The 20,222-nt window shown below is 45.9% G+C and overlaps 1 protein-coding gene across 1 annotated transcript in view; it reads right to left on the reverse strand.

Annotated features, from left to right (window-relative positions):
- Window positions 1-1,359: 1,359 nt before the first annotated feature.
- LOC139333969 (forkhead box protein O6-like) overlaps window positions 1,360-20,222 on the reverse strand; it is a 31,731-nt gene continuing 12,868 nt past the window's right edge. Inside the window, exon 2 of the mRNA XM_070966694.1 lies at window positions 1,360-5,525. Coding sequence (XP_070822795.1) covers window positions 3,804-5,525 — 1,722 coding nt within the window. The 3' untranslated portion in view covers window positions 1,360-3,803. The remainder of the gene's footprint in view (window positions 5,526-20,222) is intronic.

Below are 20,222 nucleotides of genomic sequence, written 5' to 3' on the forward strand. Positions count from 1 at the left end.
GGGAAGTGAGAACTGCTGAATCCTCATAAGCACTCAAGGACATCAGTACCCCGGAGCCTTGCCTGGGTGGGTCTGTCTGTTAGTAGTTAGCGGTGTCCCCAGCCAGCCTTTAGCTCCAAGGGCGGTCTCTACAGCGATATCACTGGGCCAAGTAAGCAAGGACCTGCTCCCAGATGCTTGAGTGGATGAATAATGACACTGTAACACAGCTTCTCTCTCTCTCTCTCTCTCTCTGGTAATGAGGAACAGAAGAGCAGACCCTCCCTGAGGCACAGCACCTGGACTGGACTGCCTTCCTGTCTACCTCAACCTCTATCTCTCTCAGGAGATAGGCAGGGAAGAGTGAGACTTTGGCCATATGCCAGGCTCTCAGTCTCAGTTACACTCAGTCACACTCAGTTGGGTCTGATTGTGAAATTATGAACATCTTATAAAGCTACTGGACCATGTTTGAGGTCATCAGCACCCTAAAAATGTTTGCAAAAACACTTTTTAACTGTGTGTTTTTGTGTCAGGCATCTATTGCACACACACACACACACACACACACACACACACACCTATATGTTTCTCTTTCCCTCTACTTCTCACTTCTTTCCCTTCAGAGAGGCTTTACCAAGTGGAGTCAATTAAAACTGTACATCTAAGTGAGAAATGTCTGTTTGAGGGTGCGTGTTGGTGTGTACGGTTTCATAACTGCGCTCTGTGCTTCTTTGTGTAAATGTGTGAATTTGTGGTATTTTCGAACGTGTGTGTGTGTGTGCAAATGTCTGAGTGAGCATAGAGGCGGGGGCTCCCCTGGGGCCCGGCAGTATGGCGCTGTAGTGCTGCACACTCCTCTTGTGAAAACGCCTCCAATGGGACTGGGACAGCTGTGGCCAACCTATACTGCTTCATGGGCCATAACAAGCCTCATGACACACACACACATACACGTATACACACCTATTACTGCAATCCTGGCAACTCTGTCTAGCTGTCTTTCCTTGTTTTGTCTGTCTGTCAAGAACTATCTCTCTCTCTCTCACACACACTCACACACATAGAAAAATTCACCCTATTTCTCTCTCATGCAGTCTCTACCACAAGTGATGCTTCCCAACATATGTGTAGGTACATTTTTTCCCATGTTTCATTCATACAGCCCACTCTTTCTGCCTCCCACGCAGCAACTTGGTGTCTTAGTCAAACACGACTGCCAAGTTGCAGGAGGGTGAGGGGGTTGTCTGCAAGTGTGAAAGGAGTTATGTTACAATTGTAAGGAAAAGGTCACTTTCTTGTGTTTTCATGACAAAAGAACCAAATCTATCTTCAAGTTCATATTCACACAAATGCAAAAACAGAGCTGGTATTTCTTTTAATTTCATTTATTTAACAGTCACCAGATGATGAGATACATTCTCTTAAAAAAGAAATAGACAACAAAACTGTTATTATTATTTTGAGATTTTAAAAACTATTATACAATATTCTTAATATATAGATTTTGTACAAAATAAAAGTCAGTAAAAGGGGCAAAGGGAGAGTGACATCTTAAAAAACAGAGAAAAAAAGAGGAAGGGGATAGGAGTTGACTCAAACAACTACCACATTTAGGAGTGACAAAGACCAATCTCTTTTATAAATAAATATAGGAAAATTAGACATCATATATAGCTCTCTTTCCAATAGCAGGGCATTGCTAAATGTCTGTAGCATAGGTTATAACATAACTGCTTTGTGAGGCCCATTTGCGTAGAAAATTCAACTCATTTTCCACATGGAGATTAACTGGAACCAGCGTGGCTAAAGGCCCTGAAATAAAGGTATTTACCTCAATAATGGGTCTGATAGTCTGTGCCATGCTTGACCTTTGGCTGTAATAATTACCCCAACCCCACCCTTACCCCCCTCATTTCCTTTGTGTGCCGCACTTGATACAGACCAAGCACAGAGTCTCCTTGAGGGAACTGGAGAATAGGGGTGTCCTCTTTTTTTCTCTCCCAAGGCCAGTGAGAAACAAGCTTCAGACTTCCCCACTCACAAACACAGAGACAGTTGAGCAGAGCACATGTGGGAGGGGTGCACGGTATTGGAGCATAGGAAGGTCATACTGCACAACCAACATCATTTCACCATTGAATTCCATCCTTACAATATGGATATTTCAGCGCTGTCCTCGTTGGTCCTTAGAATTTCAACAATACAACAACTACTACAAGACAACAGAATAAACACACAAAAAGTGGATGTGGATGGTTGTGGGGCATTACAATGCTGATTGACATAGACTCATGCCAGTCAGATTGGCTGATTGTTTTCTCCTTAAATCTCTCCCTTTGCACCTGTTTGACTATTCGAAGCTCAGGGTATAAGCACTGAAAACATGGGAACACAAAATACAGATAATGGAGATGATTTACAATACGAATACACTACCTGTTTTCAGACACACACACCCAAAGAGCATGGAAACTGAGGCTAATGATTGATTCCACCATAACGAGACGTTTGTTCTGTTCTTGTCTCCATCTTTTCCTTTTTGTACCCTCTGTGAGCAGGCAAGCGGACAGTGACATTGGCCCTTCTCAGAGCAGGACAGCAGGCAGAGTGACTTGGCGTTAATCACAGTTTTGTCTCGCTTTCTTGGCACATTAAGTTGGAGAGGCGAGCAGCGGCCCAGGCAGCCGGGGTGAGAGATGGGAGGACAACGCGTTAGATTCTCAATAATGACGCATCGCCGCCGCATCACTTTGGAGATTAAAAGCAAGATGCTGAATTTCAATCAAGCCACATTAATGGCTCGGTGTGAGGAATGGTCACTTTGTCTCCACTGGCAGGCAGAGAGTGAGAGACTTTGAGAAGGAGAGAGAGAAACTGGGACGAGAAGCCCAGGTGAGACAAGGTGATACGGCATTTTAATTCACCAAATTGCTTGCTAGCCAGTAATGATAGAATCCATTTAACGATGTAGTGACAATATTCTCTAACCAATGGCAAAAGGGCACTGACAAATGTTACATTTAAGAGAAAAGTCAAAGCACCAAGGACTAAATGTCTGTGAATAACAGGAGTGCTGATGTAATTAATAATTAATTGGATCTGATGAATGTGAATGTCATTAAAACAGGCTCCAAATCAGAGTTCTATCTAAATATATTGTATAAATCCATTCATTCCATTGTCAAATTCTGGTTAAATCTAATAGTAGTTTATTAATTTTATATTTTAAGCTCGGTGAGTGATAAGGAACAAGCAATGTCTGACGTTTTGAGCTAACACTACATTTGAAAAGCAAGCATCTAATCACAAAGCTAAATTTACTGTCCCCACACTGACAATAGCAACGTATGAAAAAAAGGAGTCTAATTTTAAATCATTGCCAAGATCTGACACTTTATCAGCGGAGCTTGTGATTTCCTCATTTGTTGCCGTCAGGTACTGCAGCCACCTTACAAAACATGCCAAGCTCTGCCTGCGCCGCTCTGTGAATGCCTTGCACTGCGAGATGTGACCCACTTGCAATAAAGTGCATTGAGAGTTCAGTTCTCATGTTAGATGAGAAGCGATGTTGGGCAAGCACAGCTGAGAGATTGTCATCACAGTATAGCTGATATGAAGAAAAAACAAATGTGACATGAACTAGATCTCTCGTGGGGAGGGGAAATCAAAAGAGGATAGGGTGACAGAAGAATTGTCAAGACAACAAAGAGAGACGGGAGCATTGGTCCTATAGTCTCTGTGTCAAGTCAGGAATGTCACAGTTGAGCACAGTGCTTCATGGGTAGGGTAGTTCATTCAGAGGGTAGGATGTGCTGTAGGCTTCAGCCAGGCACCCAGCTCTGGTTGCTATGGGCTTGCTGTGGACCGGCCAGACCGCTCATTCCCATCCCCATGGTCACACCCATGCCCATACCCATGCCGATGCCCACCCCCTGGGCTAGGGAGCAGTCAAAGTTGAAGTCCATCTCCTCCCCAGAGTCCATAATGTCATGGAGGAGGATGGACTCCACATCACAGTCCAAGCTACCGTGAAACATATCAATGTCCAGGTCAGCCGGTAGTCTCTCATGGGGGTGTGGCTGGTGATAGCCATGGTAGTTGCTACCAACACCACCACTACCCATCCCCTGGCCATGGTGGTACGGTCCGTTAGTCATGCCTTGGTGTTGTTGATCGGGGTAATGGTTGTGACGGGGGTGTGGGTGTGGGGCAGTGGCCACATGGCAGGAGTCCTGGGGCATGCCAAGCATACCTGCTGGGTTTGGAGGGAGGGTGGTGGAGGCTGGGAGGTGGGCATGTGATGGGGGGCTGTACAAGTAGGGAGCTTTGTGATTGTAGGTGTGCAGCTGATTAGTGTTGCCGCGTGGGGTCAGGGCCGCAGCCCGGGGCGGTGTGTGGTTATGGCTCTGGCTGAGGTTGTGACCGTTGTGAGCGAGGCTGTGAGGTGAGTTGTGGTTGTGGTTGGTTACATTGTTGTGACTATGAGTATGGCTGTGAGTTCTGTTATGGCTATGAGTTGAGCTGTGACTAAGAGGTCCATTGTGACTGTGGCTGTGGCCATTGTGGTGGCCAGGGTGGTGGCTGTGATGGTTGGAGCCTACTCCATTACTAGCTTGACCAATCATAGGATGGCTTTCCCTCTCCTGCCCCAGCATCATGTCCTTGGAACAGTATTGCTGCCCAGTTGGACCCCCTGTTAGCAGACTCTGCAGGGCATTGGTGTTGGAGTACGTCCGCATGGTTCCAGAGAAACTGGCTGGCTTGTTCTCCTGAATGGTCTGCATGGGTGAGTGGTGGCATAACATCCCCATGCTTGTTGTACCATAGACACCTGCACCATAGGGGCTCTGTCCCTTCACTCCAGAACTGTATTGGTAGACTGGGGTTTGGAGCTTATGTCTGCCAACAGCCGGATGCTGCTGGTGTTGTTGCTGAGGTGGGCGATGGTGATGATAACTATCCTCCATCAATTGCTCATCCAGACTAATAGCACCTGTCAGGTTAGCCAGCTGAGGCAGTTGCTCCAAGGGAGGACAGCGATTTCCTGCCCCCATGGATGGAGAGCGGGCACTGGTCGGTGAGGGGTAGAGGTGGGGAGAGGTGGAACAGGACAGACCACCCTCCTCTGGTTCCTCTGGCTCTCCCTCTGCAAGGATAGGTGACAGACGCCCACTCAGAGTAGAGGCTGATGAGCTGGCCCTGGAATGGAGGTCTGTCCAAGCGTCAAACTCTCCATCTGTCCCAGATGCACCCCCAGCTCCTGGGAGGCCTTTCCGTGGTGGGCTGCCATGATCGGGCGAGCCCTGGAGCCCTACCACAGCAGACCCTGCCCCTATGCCAGGGCGGCCAATCCTCTTGCCTCTGATGCGGCCTTTGCTTTTTAGGTATTTTGTGCTGTTGTCCATGGAGACTGCTCGCCGGCGGGGGGCCTTGCCCATCTTCCCTCCATCTGGGTTCAGCATCCACCAAGAGCTCTTCCCTGTTCCCTCATTTTGCACCCTGATAAAACGAGTGTGGAGGGATAGGTTGTGTCGGATGGAGTTCTGCAGAGAGATGAGAAAGACACACAATGAGAGGTGGATCAAATTAAACTGTAATATATATCAGATTAGTTCTCATTTGTATACAACTGCTTTACTGAGGTGAACGCTTAAAATGAGTGAAATTTGCATAAGATTCATATAAAATGTTCCAGAGGAAAATAAGCATTACTGACATCAAACATAAAAATCAACAATGCAGACAGACCTAATCACGACCACAGCTGTCACAACTGCTTATAAATCATTCAGTCTACACACAGTTGTAGAAAAAAGGTGCCAAATTATCAGGTCCCTTCCACATCTAATATTACATCTACAAAACACACAGAAGTAGATACACAACCCCCTAAGCAATCAGTGTCAACCAAAATCAGAAAATTGAGCGCACATTCAAAACACAAACATGTTCGAAGGACAGCTACAGCTGACACGATGCAAGACCCTTTCAGCCTCAACCAACCTGAAACGACCTGAGACTCAGTCTTGAGACATTCTCCTTATGTGCGTCAATCCTCCCACTTTCATTTCCATCAATCCATCTGTCCTCCTCTACTTCTCCTTTCAGCCGGGCTGATGTAAGCTGCTGTGGTTGGGCGTACTGTATGTTTGAAGTCAGTGCCAGTCTGGCTTAGTGCCAGCCCTGTCTCTTTCGCTCTCGTAGCTTGAATGGGGGGATGTATCGCAAGATTGAGCCGGGAGCAAGGAAGGCTAATGGATGTATCCCAGCCTCCGACATCTACCTTCACTGCCTATCTTCCTTTCCCTCCCTTGTTCTGTCTTTATCACTATCCTCATTCTCTTTTGTCACTGCTGCTACACATTTAGCAAGCCGATGTTCCCTTTTCTGATTTCATACACTTCTTTGCATACAACAGTCATTTTCCACTTCTGTTTTCAGCCTTTACCTCTAGACCTTCAATTATACAGTGCGTCACAAATTACTTTCCCATTATCTTCTACACTGGCATATACAGTCACTGACTCAGTAATACAGAGGATTGTGTTCTATAGTGTTTATTATCATTTACATCTTAAGGGTTGCTGAATGCTGAAGGTTCCTGATGTGCAACAGTCTGTTGCTGTCGCAATTCTGCTCTTTGTTGTGCGTGAGGCATTTTGACGCTCAAGCAGGAAAATATCAAATCAAAAGCACCTCCTGTGGTTTAGGAGTATACGGGTACAATAGATTGTTTCAGATTGAGGGAAACTCGCACTTCCACCATCTCCTGTATGTTGCAGATTATTTGTATTCACACAGAATTGCACGGCAGGGAAACAAATAAATCAAATTGCGGCGGAGAATACATAAATGGGAGGCGAACTGAATTCAGGTGATCTGTGAATGCCTCCTTGGGTTATCTGGCTGTGACACCTCCGGCATTGGGTAACCATGGCAACCGGGTAAACGTGCAATGGCAGAACTATATCATATTGTGGTGAGAGTCAAGAGAGAGAGATGGAGGGAGAGTGGGGGATGGGGGAAAGGATGCAAGAGGAGGCGGTTGTTTGATGCTGCTGCTCCAACACTAAACAGCCTTTCATCTCGGCAGTGCAGGTCCGCAGGGGATGCCCGCTCCCTGCTTCTGACGGCTTCTCTACGTGCCGCGCCAACTCCCTGTCTCACCCTGGCTGGATCATCCACCTATCATACCACTCCAAATCATCCCCATCAAGTCCTGTGCATGCCTGAATTAAAACATATGTAAGCTTTCATGCCATTCCACCACAGCCCATTGAAAATGGGGCATCTTTCAGAGAGCTGAGCCACTTCATGCTGTAACTCTATGTGACCTGTCTGATTCAAATCGTGATTTATCCCTGTATGAGGGAAGAGCAGCCCCATTGAACTTGGAGGGATTTGTCATCATCCCAAACCCTCTTTATCTGATGAATCCACCTGCTAGAGAGATTTGAGAGATTTCGGACAGTGGCCAACCATGGCATCATCATCATCATCATCACTAGCTGATGGCTTCCTGTCATGTAGTTTTCCACCACATGTTTTTCTCTGTCATCCTGTTTGTGTGTGTGTGTGTTAAAATCTAAGAATAGCTCAGGTTGCAGGTGGTTCCACTGTGGGTGTGGTTCCGTCCACCTCCTGTTCCCTGTGTTTGAGTCAGGGGCAATTTGGCCAGCCAATGGCCCTCACGCCCCCGAAACAAGCAGTCACTGCTAATCCCTCTCCATCCCCGAGTAATCCCAGACAATCCTGGGCTAATCCCAAGTTGATTCAGGGGCACTCCCAGCTGGGTGTCTCACACAGAGCCATGCCAGGTCACCACAGACACAGCGGGCAGCCCAGATATGCTATGATCCAATAGTAACACAGCATAAAGGAAGTTTGAGATGTGTGAAATAGTGACACTATAAAACCCTTATTGGATGTAGTGTTAGACTACTAATGTTTGTGTGTGTTCATTTTAGTAGATGATTTCTGAGATAGTGAGCTGATGTAAACCATACTCTTGATGCCTCCTTCGAATCAACTACCTTTACTCTGTGTTCTGTCCTTGAGGGTTGGCTTTGCCACATTTTTACCCCTACGGGTTGAATAGAATAAAATTGAAAACTTTATTATGTATTAAATATTCATAAAATGGAAATTCTCTTTCAGCCCCCTGGCTTGCTGAGGCAGACAGATGAAGCCCACAGAAACATACAGTGACAGAGAGGAACACACACATCACACGCCTGGGTCCAGGAAGCTGCCTCCTATTCAAATCATAGGAAAGGACTCTAAATAATGAATGAACCAGTGGCTGGGCTTATACTGAGAGATGCACTGCCTGGTCCCATAACACTGAAAAGAACAGACAAAATGATAAGTATCAGTGTGACTTCCTTGTTTTGTTATGAGGGACATCCAACCTTGTCCTCAGTCTACAAACACAACTAAATCAGGCTAGAAAGGGTTAATTTGGCCATACAGGAAAAGAGGATAAGCGTAATAGTATATGGAGCAGTCAAAGCCAATTAAGGTGAACACTGTTCTCTTGGTTGCAGGAAAACAATCAGCTTGGGTTCAACTTTCATTAAGGCCTTAAAGTCCTGATAGCTGATTTAGATATTTAGACAATAGAGACCAAGCTGCAGCATAGCCCTCTTTGTCCTCAGATTTAAAGCTTAGGCTCATTTTCGAACAAATCTGACATGTTGACACTTTTTTCCGCAACACACAGGTGGAGTGAGCAGTGAGAGGTTTTTCATTGGTTCAAGGCAGGAAGCAAGGTCTTCAAACCAAACAGACCCATTGTGTGAATGCGGTGCAACAGATCACTGCTAAATATTTGTTGATGGGCAGAAACAGGTTCCTTGTATTCATCCAGTATACTGGATACTCTTTATGAACGATTAATTTGGTTCTTGGAAACCCTACAATACCCACCAATTGCTCTACTCCTTGTCTGCCCTTCTTCAATGCAAACTCTGTTTGATTCAGGGACAGGAGAGGTCTATTTAGTGTTGAAAATCAATGAAGTTTAATGGCTATCAGAGCCAAGGCTTAGCACACATCAAGGTCTGACTAATTACACAATCCCCCTGTATTATGAGGCCAACATGGGTGGTCAATATATCATATCCCCACTGTTCGAACAACAATGTCTAACCGCCACAGACTTGTGAGTTAAGCGACTGTACCCACTTGTCCAATTGGCTTGGTGCCCAATGTGTCCCTCTGTTTCCACTCCCAAGATGTCAGTCATGCATTAGCATTGGGAGTAGATGTGGTATGGGGGTAGGGGTTGTTATGTTGAGCCCCATGGTTCAGCTGGGATAACCTGACTGGCATGGGGGCAGCTGTGCTGGAGGAGTACAGCAGGGGGTGGAGGCGCTTGGGGGTAAGGGGTAGGAATATAGAGGGACTGCAAGGGGCCCCTCGTAGCCAAACAAAGGGGTGCCCTAAAAATGCCCCCCACTCACCCCATCTCCCTCCATTTAGCCCCCCATCAGAACCCACTCTGGGGTTTTCCTGCTCACACACCCACACACATGCTCACACACAGAGGGGCGAGGAAACAGGTCAAACGGTTTATAGGACCCATCTTGTGGCAAATGTGCACTCATTCAAACAGAACCGAGTGAGGAACTAAGGACTGTGAGTGGGGTCTGGGAACCAGCAAAAAGAAACCACTCACCCGATTCAAACAACCTCAAGGGTGCAGCAGCGTGGTGCGCTTGCCCAACTAAGAACACAGCAGCTGTTCTTGTAGTGGCACCGGGTAAAGCCGTTTGCCACACTCGACTGGTATTACCAAACCATTTCATGCAGAATGGAGCCATTATGTATTGTCAAAGGGTATCCCTCTATGGTGCACATTCATTTGATAAGCCTAAATCAAGGGGGAGTAACAGAAGCACTAACTGTGTTTATTGTGATGCTGTTTTTGCCTGTGCATAAGGCAGGAGGGATCAGGGGGAGGGGAGATTTCAACACAAGCAGTTTTGTTCAGCACAGGAATGAGTTTTGTCAGCTAAGCCTGTCTCCAGGCTATTGGTGGAAATTAGCGCCGGCTAAATATTCGCTTTCCATGATTGATGTCACGGCTCGCGTTGTCCCTTTGAAGGGAAATAAAGAATTTAGAGCCATGTGGATTAATAGGGACAGGGTAGGGGGGATTTTATGTGTCTGAGGGGGACTTGAAGAGGGACTGAAGGGCCTAATGGTTGCACAGATATGGCACAATGGAGCTGAGACGATACGGTGTATCAGAGAGTGAGAGAAGACAAGTGAGACTATGACAGTGAGTACATGGAAGAAATTGGAAATTGTTTGTGTGTGTATGTGTGTAAGGGAGAGGGAGAAGGAGCGAGAGAGAGAGAGAGAGAGAGAGAGAGAGAGAGAGTGTGTGTGTGTGTGTGTGTGTGTGTGTGTGTGTGTGTGTGTGTGTGTGTGTGTGTGTGTGTGTGTGTGTGTACGTGTGTGTGTACGTGAGAGAGAAAGAGAGAGATGTAGCTATTTGCCTGAGAAGCCCAGAGTCAGATGATTAAAATCCCTTTAGGAGGCTTCTTTAAGAGAGACAGATGGGCAGACAGGCCTGTTTTTGGAATGCAATCAAATTGAAAAGATTAAAAAGGAGTCTATTTTATTAGGAGGTGAGAAACAGTTACTTCTCTGCCACATGCCATCATCGCCTCCACCGCAGTGGTCACGACTGCATTGGCATGCAAGGCACATTACAGCCCTTGTTGGTGAAGAAATAAACCTGGGATTAAGAATTGCATCTCTCTCAGTGGATCACTGCGGGGTCTCTAAGGATTGGCAGCATTTGTAATCTAAATTCTAAATTCTTGTTGAATGAATACGATTTACAGAAAAAGGCAAAAACTTTCAGGCTTTCATTTCTTATTGGATCGTTAGAGAAACTCAGTCTAACTCAAGGAATTTACACTGATAGCTGTCCTATTACAGACAGAACTTTCACTTAATCTCTCAACGCCAAATCTGAACAGGTGCAATTCAAATGTGCATTCCCTTGGCTGCCATTGTACTTGAATAGACTGAGTTTGCACAGTAGAGTGATTCAAGCACTGTGAAAGGTGCTCTGTATCCGACCCTATTATTCCACAACACTGCAGGAGTGCCATTTATAAAAAGGCTTAAAATGGAAAGCAAGTGTGTGGTAGTGTGTCTGGTAGCCTCAGATCAGGAAGTGGCTGTGGAGAGGGGTGTAATGGAGTTGGTAGGGGATTCCTGCCTGACTGTGCACTAATTGCATCCAATGGCTGGCGAGTCATCAGCCGTGCCCACCCTGGCGCCAAGTGAAGGGTTGGCATCAGGGTGGCAGGGTGTGGGATAGAGAAGGGCTGCCGCAGCTTTGGTGGGTAAAAATAGATGCTGACAGATTAGTAGAGCATCTGAGACCCGGATAGGGGATCGGAAAATCCGCTCGCCTGATGCCAGGGACAGCTGAGTGTTTCCGGTGGGCACAAAGGGGACACAATCTGGGCATCACGTCTGACACCCACGCACAAAATGGGGGAGCCTCGGAGTGGGTGTGGGCACATGAGCGGGCACGTGCCACAGTATAGCATGGGTGTGTTTTTTCCACTGGGACCTGCAAGGTAGGCAAAGCTCACGCCCTCCCACTGAGAATTCACACAACAGGTGTTTGGGCTGGGCCACCTGTGGGGCCGGCCGCCTGCTCGCACTTCACACCTCGTCTCGGGAGCAAACTAACATTTTCCACTGGGCTTGCCATGCTTTTGTTAAAGACCAACACGTTTCTGGAGAGGCTTTTACAGCTCTTTTTACAAGATTGGCAAGATGTGCGTGTGTGCGCAAGCGTGCACAAGTCAATCTGTATTTATGTGAGGGCCTGTGTGTCTATATTTGTGTATCAGTCCATTTAATAGCCAACAGGCACAGTGTGGATTTGATTATATTGAAACCTCCCTCTGCTATATACAAAGAAACTGTCGGCCAACAATGGAATCAATGCAGGCCCAGGCTTTTTTCACACTCGGCCTCCACATAATCTCATTCATAACAATGAGAATCTCATTTCCCACATTCTAAAGGTCAGTGCACACCTCTGATCACACTTTAATAAACATCATTCTCAGCGTTTAATTTAATTTCAGCAGAGCAGGAAACTCATAGCCAGCCATGCACACGGCATGCAAAATTCATCCGATCGTCCCTTTAATTGCTTCAATTTTACAGTACAGAGAAGAAGGGCCGCAATCAGAGCGACGAAAAAAATAATGCACAAATACGCAGAAACACAGGCACACATCTGCAGAGCACACAATCTCACACACACGCAGACTGAGAAAAGATAAGTGGAGTCAGTCAAGTGCCAGCTTCGGTTACATTTTAATAAAATAAGATTCACAATTTTTTTGGACCAGCACCAAGTAGTGGCTCCACATCTCTTTGTCATCACACATTTTAACTCTCACCTAAATTGGCAAACTGTCTCAACCAACCACACAGACATGGTCAAACACGTACACCTGTGCACACACTCACTCACACACGTACATTGCAAACACATGCCAACATGACACAAAGCCTGGCACACCGGGCACGCTCATTACCGCAATGCCAAGCTACCAGTTGCTAAGGAGACCTGTGGGAGAGGGAGGGTTCCTTGTTGTTGCCATAGCAGCCGGCTCGCTCCCTGCCAACTCTCTCCCTCGGGGAGAAACAAGGCGAGAGGTGGGGGGTGAAGTGGGTAGAGGTAGGGGGCAGCGGTTTAATAGGGCTATGAGGTGCAGAGGAACTTCATTAACCATCAGTGTGCACCACACCAACCACTGCTCACCATGAATGCCTACCCACATGCAACACTTCAGCCCGCAGACTTCCACTTAATCACGCACAGCCCAAAGACTCCCACTTATTTGCACACCTATATGGGGAAGAAGATGGAGAATGGCATGCTTAGAATGAAAAGCAGGGAGTTGGAGGTGGGGGGTGGTTGAGTGTATCTGCAGGGGGAGGGGTTGAGAGGGCAGAGGTGGGTGAAGAACAAAAAAAGGATGGGGGAACAAAGGAGAGTAAGAGAGGGTCTTGAATGTGGGGGCCCGCTTGGTAGAGTCGTAGGGATGTGAATAACAGAAGCTTAGGTAGTTCAAGGCTCTATGGAGGTATTTCTCTCTGTAACCTCCTCCTCCTTAACGACCTTGACCTTCAGCTATAGCCTCTATCCTTCAAACTATAGAATAGCACTGTATACAGCCAAACACACATAAAAGATGGTATATAGGCTTTTTCTGTGCACAGTGCAACTGCACAGCAGAGTAAACAAATGCAACCATGAGTCTGTATAGCATGTGCATGTTATTTTAGAGCATACTGCGATCTGTTTTACCTCTTGTAATTTTCCTTTTCTCTTATGCCATGTCCTTCGTAAAAGCGCACAAATTTCAAAATGCTGTTTACGTCATGAATGTTTTTCATTCATTTATGTTTTCAGGTTGTTTTCTTAAAGCTTGCCCTGCACGCTGAAATGCCAACGAATGGACAGGCGGTTTAAAAGAAAGAGTAACGCTCCATTCACACACCTCTGAGTCTCTGTGACGGCTTAACGTTTGTTTCACTGTAGCCAAACACTCTATGGATGTTGTATCTCCCAATTTCTGCTGTCAGTGTACAAGTATAAAATAGTGATTTCTTGTAAATGATGGCTATAAATGCTACCTGTTAAAGGAGATGCTGAGAACACTGACGTTTGATTGCTTTTCCAAACGCAGCCAAAGCTCCTTCTCTTAGCCTACAAACGTCGCTGCGATTATTAGTTGCACTCATGTTTTTTATTTATTTGACATTTAATAGTCAATATATATAACTGGGTGTACCATGAAATTTTATCTATCACTTTAATGCAGCAGGCAGCCCAGTAAGTACCATTGCCTTTGGTGGCATTTATGACTATCCATCACGATTTCCAGATTTATCCACTTTGGAGGACAAGCTTCATAATCAGGCAGAGAATCTCGCTTATATTTGGAAGCACGGATGAGACGGAGAAAAGGCATCCATATTAGCATATATGGCCTAAGAAATAACGATGAAATCAAGGAGAGGAGTGGTTTCATTGACCACATCACTCACAAACTTTGAGAAATTTTAAAAATTGAGTATGTGTCAGAACTTTGACTTCACGGTGCCTAAATCCTAAGTGAAATGCTAAAAATTAAAAAATGCTTAAACATCTTTAATTGGACTCAATCAAGCCACTTGACGGATGACATGACAGTAACATGCATGAGTATGAACAGACGATATACAACCGTTTTAAAAAAAATCTGCACAATAGAATAAGACCCGCATTTTCAAATATTTTCTTTTTTTCAAAAATATCAACCACTGGTGCTCGAAAGTGCTGCATCGGTGTGAATCAATGGAGATAGAAAAAAAAAAACATGTTTCAAAATTAATCCACATTGGTGTGGACATGGCCTCAGAAGCAGGACGCTTGTGAAATCAAGGAGAGGAGATCTCGACTGTGGGGTCAAGTCATTTCTGTATTCAGGAGCAGTGCTTCAAATATTGACTGCCTGATAACCCACGTTGCTCCTGGCTGCCTCAAATTCCAAGTACCAGTGTACAGTATGAACAAGGGAGGGTATCGATTTGGTCTGAATGAACTCAGTGTGGTTATATATACAGTTAAGAATACCACCCACCTCAACCTCTCCGACCCCGACCCAGCTTGACCAACTCAATGCAAGCTCATAAGGACGGAAAATGAAGGACAGGGAGAGAGAGACAGACACTCCAGGCCATCTGAGAGGAATGAGGAGATGGGGGACAAGAAAAGACAGGATTTACCCCTACTCCCTCCCCCCTCCTCTCGCTGTTTCTTGAAACAAAAAGAGCCCAATTAAGTCAGTTTGAGTTAGGGTCTTATGTGTGTGTGTGTGTGTGTGTGTGTGTGTGTGTGTGTGTGTGTGTGTGTGTGTGTTTGTGTGTGTGTGTGTGTGTGTATGTGTGTGTGTGTGGGGGGGGGGCAAAAATGTGTATCCAAATCATCAGTGTGTACGCAATAAATGGAAATAGGGGGGCAACGTACTGTAAGTTGTAGAGACTGTCTGAGAGGGGGAAGAGGGTGAGGAGGAGGAAGGTTTGTTGGGGTTGGGGGGGAGAAAGGGACGGATGAAGCACTCTCTCTCTCTGTTTCTCTCTCTCTCTCGCTTAAGAGGGCCAAACTTGCTCTCAGCTCCTCGACGGGAGACGCTGAAATATTAATCGCCACGCTCCAGCCGCAGACTAGTGAACACAATCGCTTCAAACTCCCACCCTAATGAGTGTGTTCATGAATGGCTAATGTGCACAGATGGGGGGCTGATGACTGGATAGATCGCAATGTGGAGGTGAAGGAGGAGGAGGAGGAAGGGAGGGAAGGGGGAAAGTGAAATTTCGACGGGCCGTGGTGGTGGTGCAGGGGGGTGCAGAGGCGTGCCATGACCTTTTAAGAGCCTCCTGAAAACTTAATTAAGACTAGCCCCGCGCTACTCTCTTTCTTTTACTCCATCTCCCACACACTCCCCCCCCCCCCCCCCCCCCCCCACACACACACACACACACACACACACACACACACACACACACACACACACACACACACACTGGCTCATGCTTGCATGCCTGCACGACACACACACACATTAAAAAAAAAAAAAAATTCGATGATCCCTCATTCTCTCTCTTCCTGGTGTATGCCGATTGTTTACCCTCGTGCCCTTTGCACCCCCCCCCCCCACTGAGCTCATGTACAATCCACTTCTGGGTATATAACTTCAAAAATGACTCACACCGTCTTTTTATGAACGTCTTTTTATCACGTTAACATAAGTACACGTCCTGAAATGAACAAGAACACGAGAGGGCATTAAAACTGCAGAAGCAGAGGTATGTCTTCCCTCGCCCCCTACGTGGATACATCTCAAAAAGAGGATGGAACAAATGCACAGGACCCGGGAGAGCTCTTTCACCTTAAATGCCACTTACTTCCAGAGAGAAGTCGAAGTTACATCTCACAGATGATTTGAAACTGGAATCCTAACCTGCTTGTAACATGGGGCGCGCAGGCCAAAGCGCCCTCTCAACTGGAGCTTGTTCTTGGGGAATGTTATGTGCTTCACATGCATCTTTTACGGCTGAAGCTGACCTGTTCTTTCACTCCTGGGATACATTTTGCCTCAGCATCCTCATCACTGATGATTCTCCTCCTCATTTCAAGTACTGACGTCAGAAACACTTTTGATAGCACATGGAGAGTGACAGAAATGCAGGTGAACGCATCTTCCCAAGACTCTCCATTACCATAGAGGCCACATGCGGATTAAGAGCACCCAGCGTGCAGACGCACATACAGACACACACACACACATGCACAGACATGCATACACTCCAGCATCTAATTAGAGGAGTGAGATGCTGTGACCTAATTCCTAACCTCTCCTCGGCAGTCAGGATCGGGGCCTCTGCTTGGATCGGTTGGATTAAGGCAGGAAGTATGGGAATGGAAAGGGTTTGGGCAGAGGGGGAGTGGTGGGAATGTTTTTAAACACAGCTAAGACACCACATGTGACTGCAGCTAAATGTAAGGTATGACATGTGCATTAGTTTAAACTGCAGTTATTTTCAGAGCAAATAAAATATAACAAAACTGTTGAGCTTTTACTTGTTGGTGCATTTTATAGATACTTTATAGGTGTTGTGGTTAATTTATTGCTCATAAATTTGTACCTTGATTTTTAGTTCCGTTGTCCTTGTCATTTTGCCCTTGCCATTTTGTAGATCCAATCATTTAACTTCCTGCTGATGAAACTTTAAACAAAGCTGCAGTGGTGACCCAATGTTGGTGATAGCAGCTAACAAGCTAACTTACGTAAGGATAGCCCCAAATTAATTAAGAGATTCCATGCTAACATTTTCTACACAATGAACAAGAACAATGCATTATTCTTTACCGTTGCAAGTTAATGTTTGAAATCTGTTTTAAGAAGTGCCCAACATTAAGTTATCACATTCTGGGAGTTTTTTATACTTCATCTTCTCAGTTTATGTTGCGAGGCGCTGGAACTACCCCGAGATCAGCCAAAGGCGATATACAAAAGGAGGCTTACAATATATATCTAAGAAAAGAGAGTCCTGCTACGAAAGACTCTATTTCTTACCTACAAATTCCCCCTCAATAGGATGTTGTCATTCATTTGGGCCCCAGCCACAGACTGTAACTTAAAAACTAGCAGCACCACGGGATGCTCTACCCGAGCAGTCCTGCCTTGACTGCCAACACACTCGAGGCATTACAGAGGGAAACCAGTGGAGGTGCTGAGAGGGGAATTAACCTTTGAGGAGGAACAGCATTGGCAACGCTCACTGTAGTTTAAGAGGTCGAGTTGAAGAGAGATCCACTATTTAACTTTGCTGTCAACAGAATACTTCAATGCATTTATCACCCTTGGTCTAATTGTGTCATCTAAATAAAGTGGATTACATATGCATTATGTCAAATCTGACATCAAAAAATTTTGATATTATACGTCTACCCAAAACACATTGAATCTATGGTGAGCATTTGCATTGCCTTCTCATTGTCACTGTGTCTGCTTTTACAAATTCATTTGTCGTCAAGCTCACAGGCCAAAAGAGAGACCGGTAGCATCATTATCGAGCTAGCTGTACCCTGTGATTACCTCGATGGCCCACATCTATCCATCACATAAATATTCCTGAAGACAGATGCAGCTGGATGGAGGCATATTTACAGTAAGTGCGTGACTGTGAGCACCACTGAAGGGTTCTGTGTGTCTGTGTGGAGAGAGAGTGATGGTCGCATACTCTGACACACACACACACACACACACACACACACACACACACACACACACACACACACACACACAAATACACATCTGTCAGCAGCTTTGCATGAGCTGATACATGCATGTGAGAAAGTGCTACACCTCTGTATGTTATATGTGCGTGTGTATGTGTGTGTGTGTCGCAGCACTCCTGGAAGGGGGCTGCAGCGTTTCCGCCTGAGTGCGACTGTCAGTGGGCATCACTCAGCCTGGCAGTGTGGCAGGACGCGAGGATCATTAGTGGACACGGAGGGAGCGAGAGAGGGAGCAGAATGGAGGAGAGTAAAGGAGAAAAGGGGAGAGAGGAGCAGTGACTGTGTGAGTCGGGCAGTGCGTCTTAATATCCATCTTGAGAGCATTACACACACAGCAGTGCACTTTCCACTCAGTCACGCAACTGCCCCACTGCAGAGACCCCATCGAGGCCCCCTCCTCTGTCATTTTCTCCCCTCTGTCACTCTCCCTCCATCCATCTTACCCCCTTTCATCCTGCATCTCTGATTGACCCTCTCTGTCCCTCCCCACATCTCTCGAGCCGTGCCCTCACTTAAGCTCGGTGCGCTGCAGCTTTTCTTTTCCCCAGCTCCAGATTTATCCATCCTACTTTCCTTCTTCGCTTACATCTTTCCATTTCAGCCCATTGCTCCCATTTTCACCCACTCTGCATCGCACAGCCGCTCCTCTCCTTGCACTAAGCATCATTGCTCGTTGACCTACTCTTAACCGCAAGCAAGGTGAAACAACTGTTCTACACGTGTGAGACATAAGCTCTTTTCACTTCTTTTGCCTTCCTTTCTCACTTCGTCTCAGCACGTCATCACTTGAAGTTGTTCGTGCCAGTCCTTCACTCCCTCAACCATGAGCTTATCGTTTGTACATTTACCCATCAATCCATCCATTTGTCTAACACTTTGTGTCAGTATGCTTCATGTCGACAGCCAATGGTCTACTCCTCCACCATCACTGCCTTCACTAACTCACTCTCTTCATTCGGCCCGATCCCTCTGATTTCCCTCTATCCCTCCAGGTCTGTGACCTGTGTTGTGATGCCCTATGCTGAATACCAGAATCAACATGCCTTGACATTTAACAGAGAAGCCTCTACAAAGCTAGCTGTGTTAGCACAAGGGCTAATTCCTCCCCTAGTTTGCTTACTCAGTGGGGTTCCAGGTTCAGGGATCCATCTGTTTGCTGTAATGACGTAACATTTATCACACACAGATTAGGCCTATTCTGTAATACATTTATCCCACTGAAACATTTGTGAGCTTGGTTTTGGCACCTGCTGTGAGTCTGGTTTTGCATTATTGCCCTGCTGATGATAACAATACAATCTGGCCAGATTCCAGCTCCACTGAAAGGTTTTTGGATGGCATGGAGTCAGAAATAAAACTGGCACGTGAGCATTTGACCAAGGAACATGTGACAAATCAGGTGCAACAGTGGACAGTGTCAGGACTTTTCCATTGGCGCTTTTGGCCACATCCAGTCAAACCATGCTGCTTTGATTTGCGTTTCCATTACCAGTTTAAACATGCCAAGTTGTGCCGCATATCTGGTGGTATCAAAGCATGCCCGACCGCCTCCAACGACATGTTTAAATAGCCTCTGCTGTTCTTGCCAGACATAGCAGTACTTCATCAGTTTCAATCATACTGTCTTTTCAAGCAATAAGCAGAAGATGCCAAGAAAATCGTAGCAATAGCCTGAAAATCCATGGCGACAAGTATCTGGCAACCCTCAATCGTTGCACAGTGCAATAATAAACAACACTAAAGAGGGCGCCGCTTTTAAACGTCATTGCCTCAAACCTGGCCTATCTTCAGTTAAAGATACGCCTCGAGGTGGGCAGCCGTAATGGAGATGCAAATCCCTGCTGCACTGGGTGATGTGCCGACTCAAACCAAGCCAGGTGTATGGAAAAGGGCTATGTGACAGCTACAAGGCAAACAAGGCCACTGAAGCCTTGGTCTTTTCAAAAGTGACATATGGGTCCTATTGGAATTTACACTGGACCTTAAAATCTGGTGCTGAAACAGTTCACAATAATGATCAGTCACTTACTTGATTCACAGAAAAATGCCTGTAGGTTTCAGCTTCTACAATGTGAAGATTTGCAACTATTGTCTGTCTCATGTAGCTATAACCTGAATGCCTCCTTTGAGATTATTCACCAAAATAAGACAAAATAACACCAGAAAAATGAAGCCATTCAAAGGTGATCTCTTTGTCTTTGGAAACATGCACTGGGCCTTTGTCCCTCTGTTCTCTTCATTTTATGCACTAAACAATTAATCTATTAATTAAAATAATCCATAGCTTAAGCAATAATGTAACTAATCATTAGTTGCAACCCTATTGAAATCCGAATCATGC

This window comes from Chaetodon trifascialis, chromosome 7 (assembly GCF_039877785.1).
Source record: "Chaetodon trifascialis isolate fChaTrf1 chromosome 7, fChaTrf1.hap1, whole genome shotgun sequence".
Classification (NCBI taxonomy): domain Eukaryota; kingdom Metazoa; phylum Chordata; class Actinopteri; order Chaetodontiformes; family Chaetodontidae; genus Chaetodon; species Chaetodon trifascialis.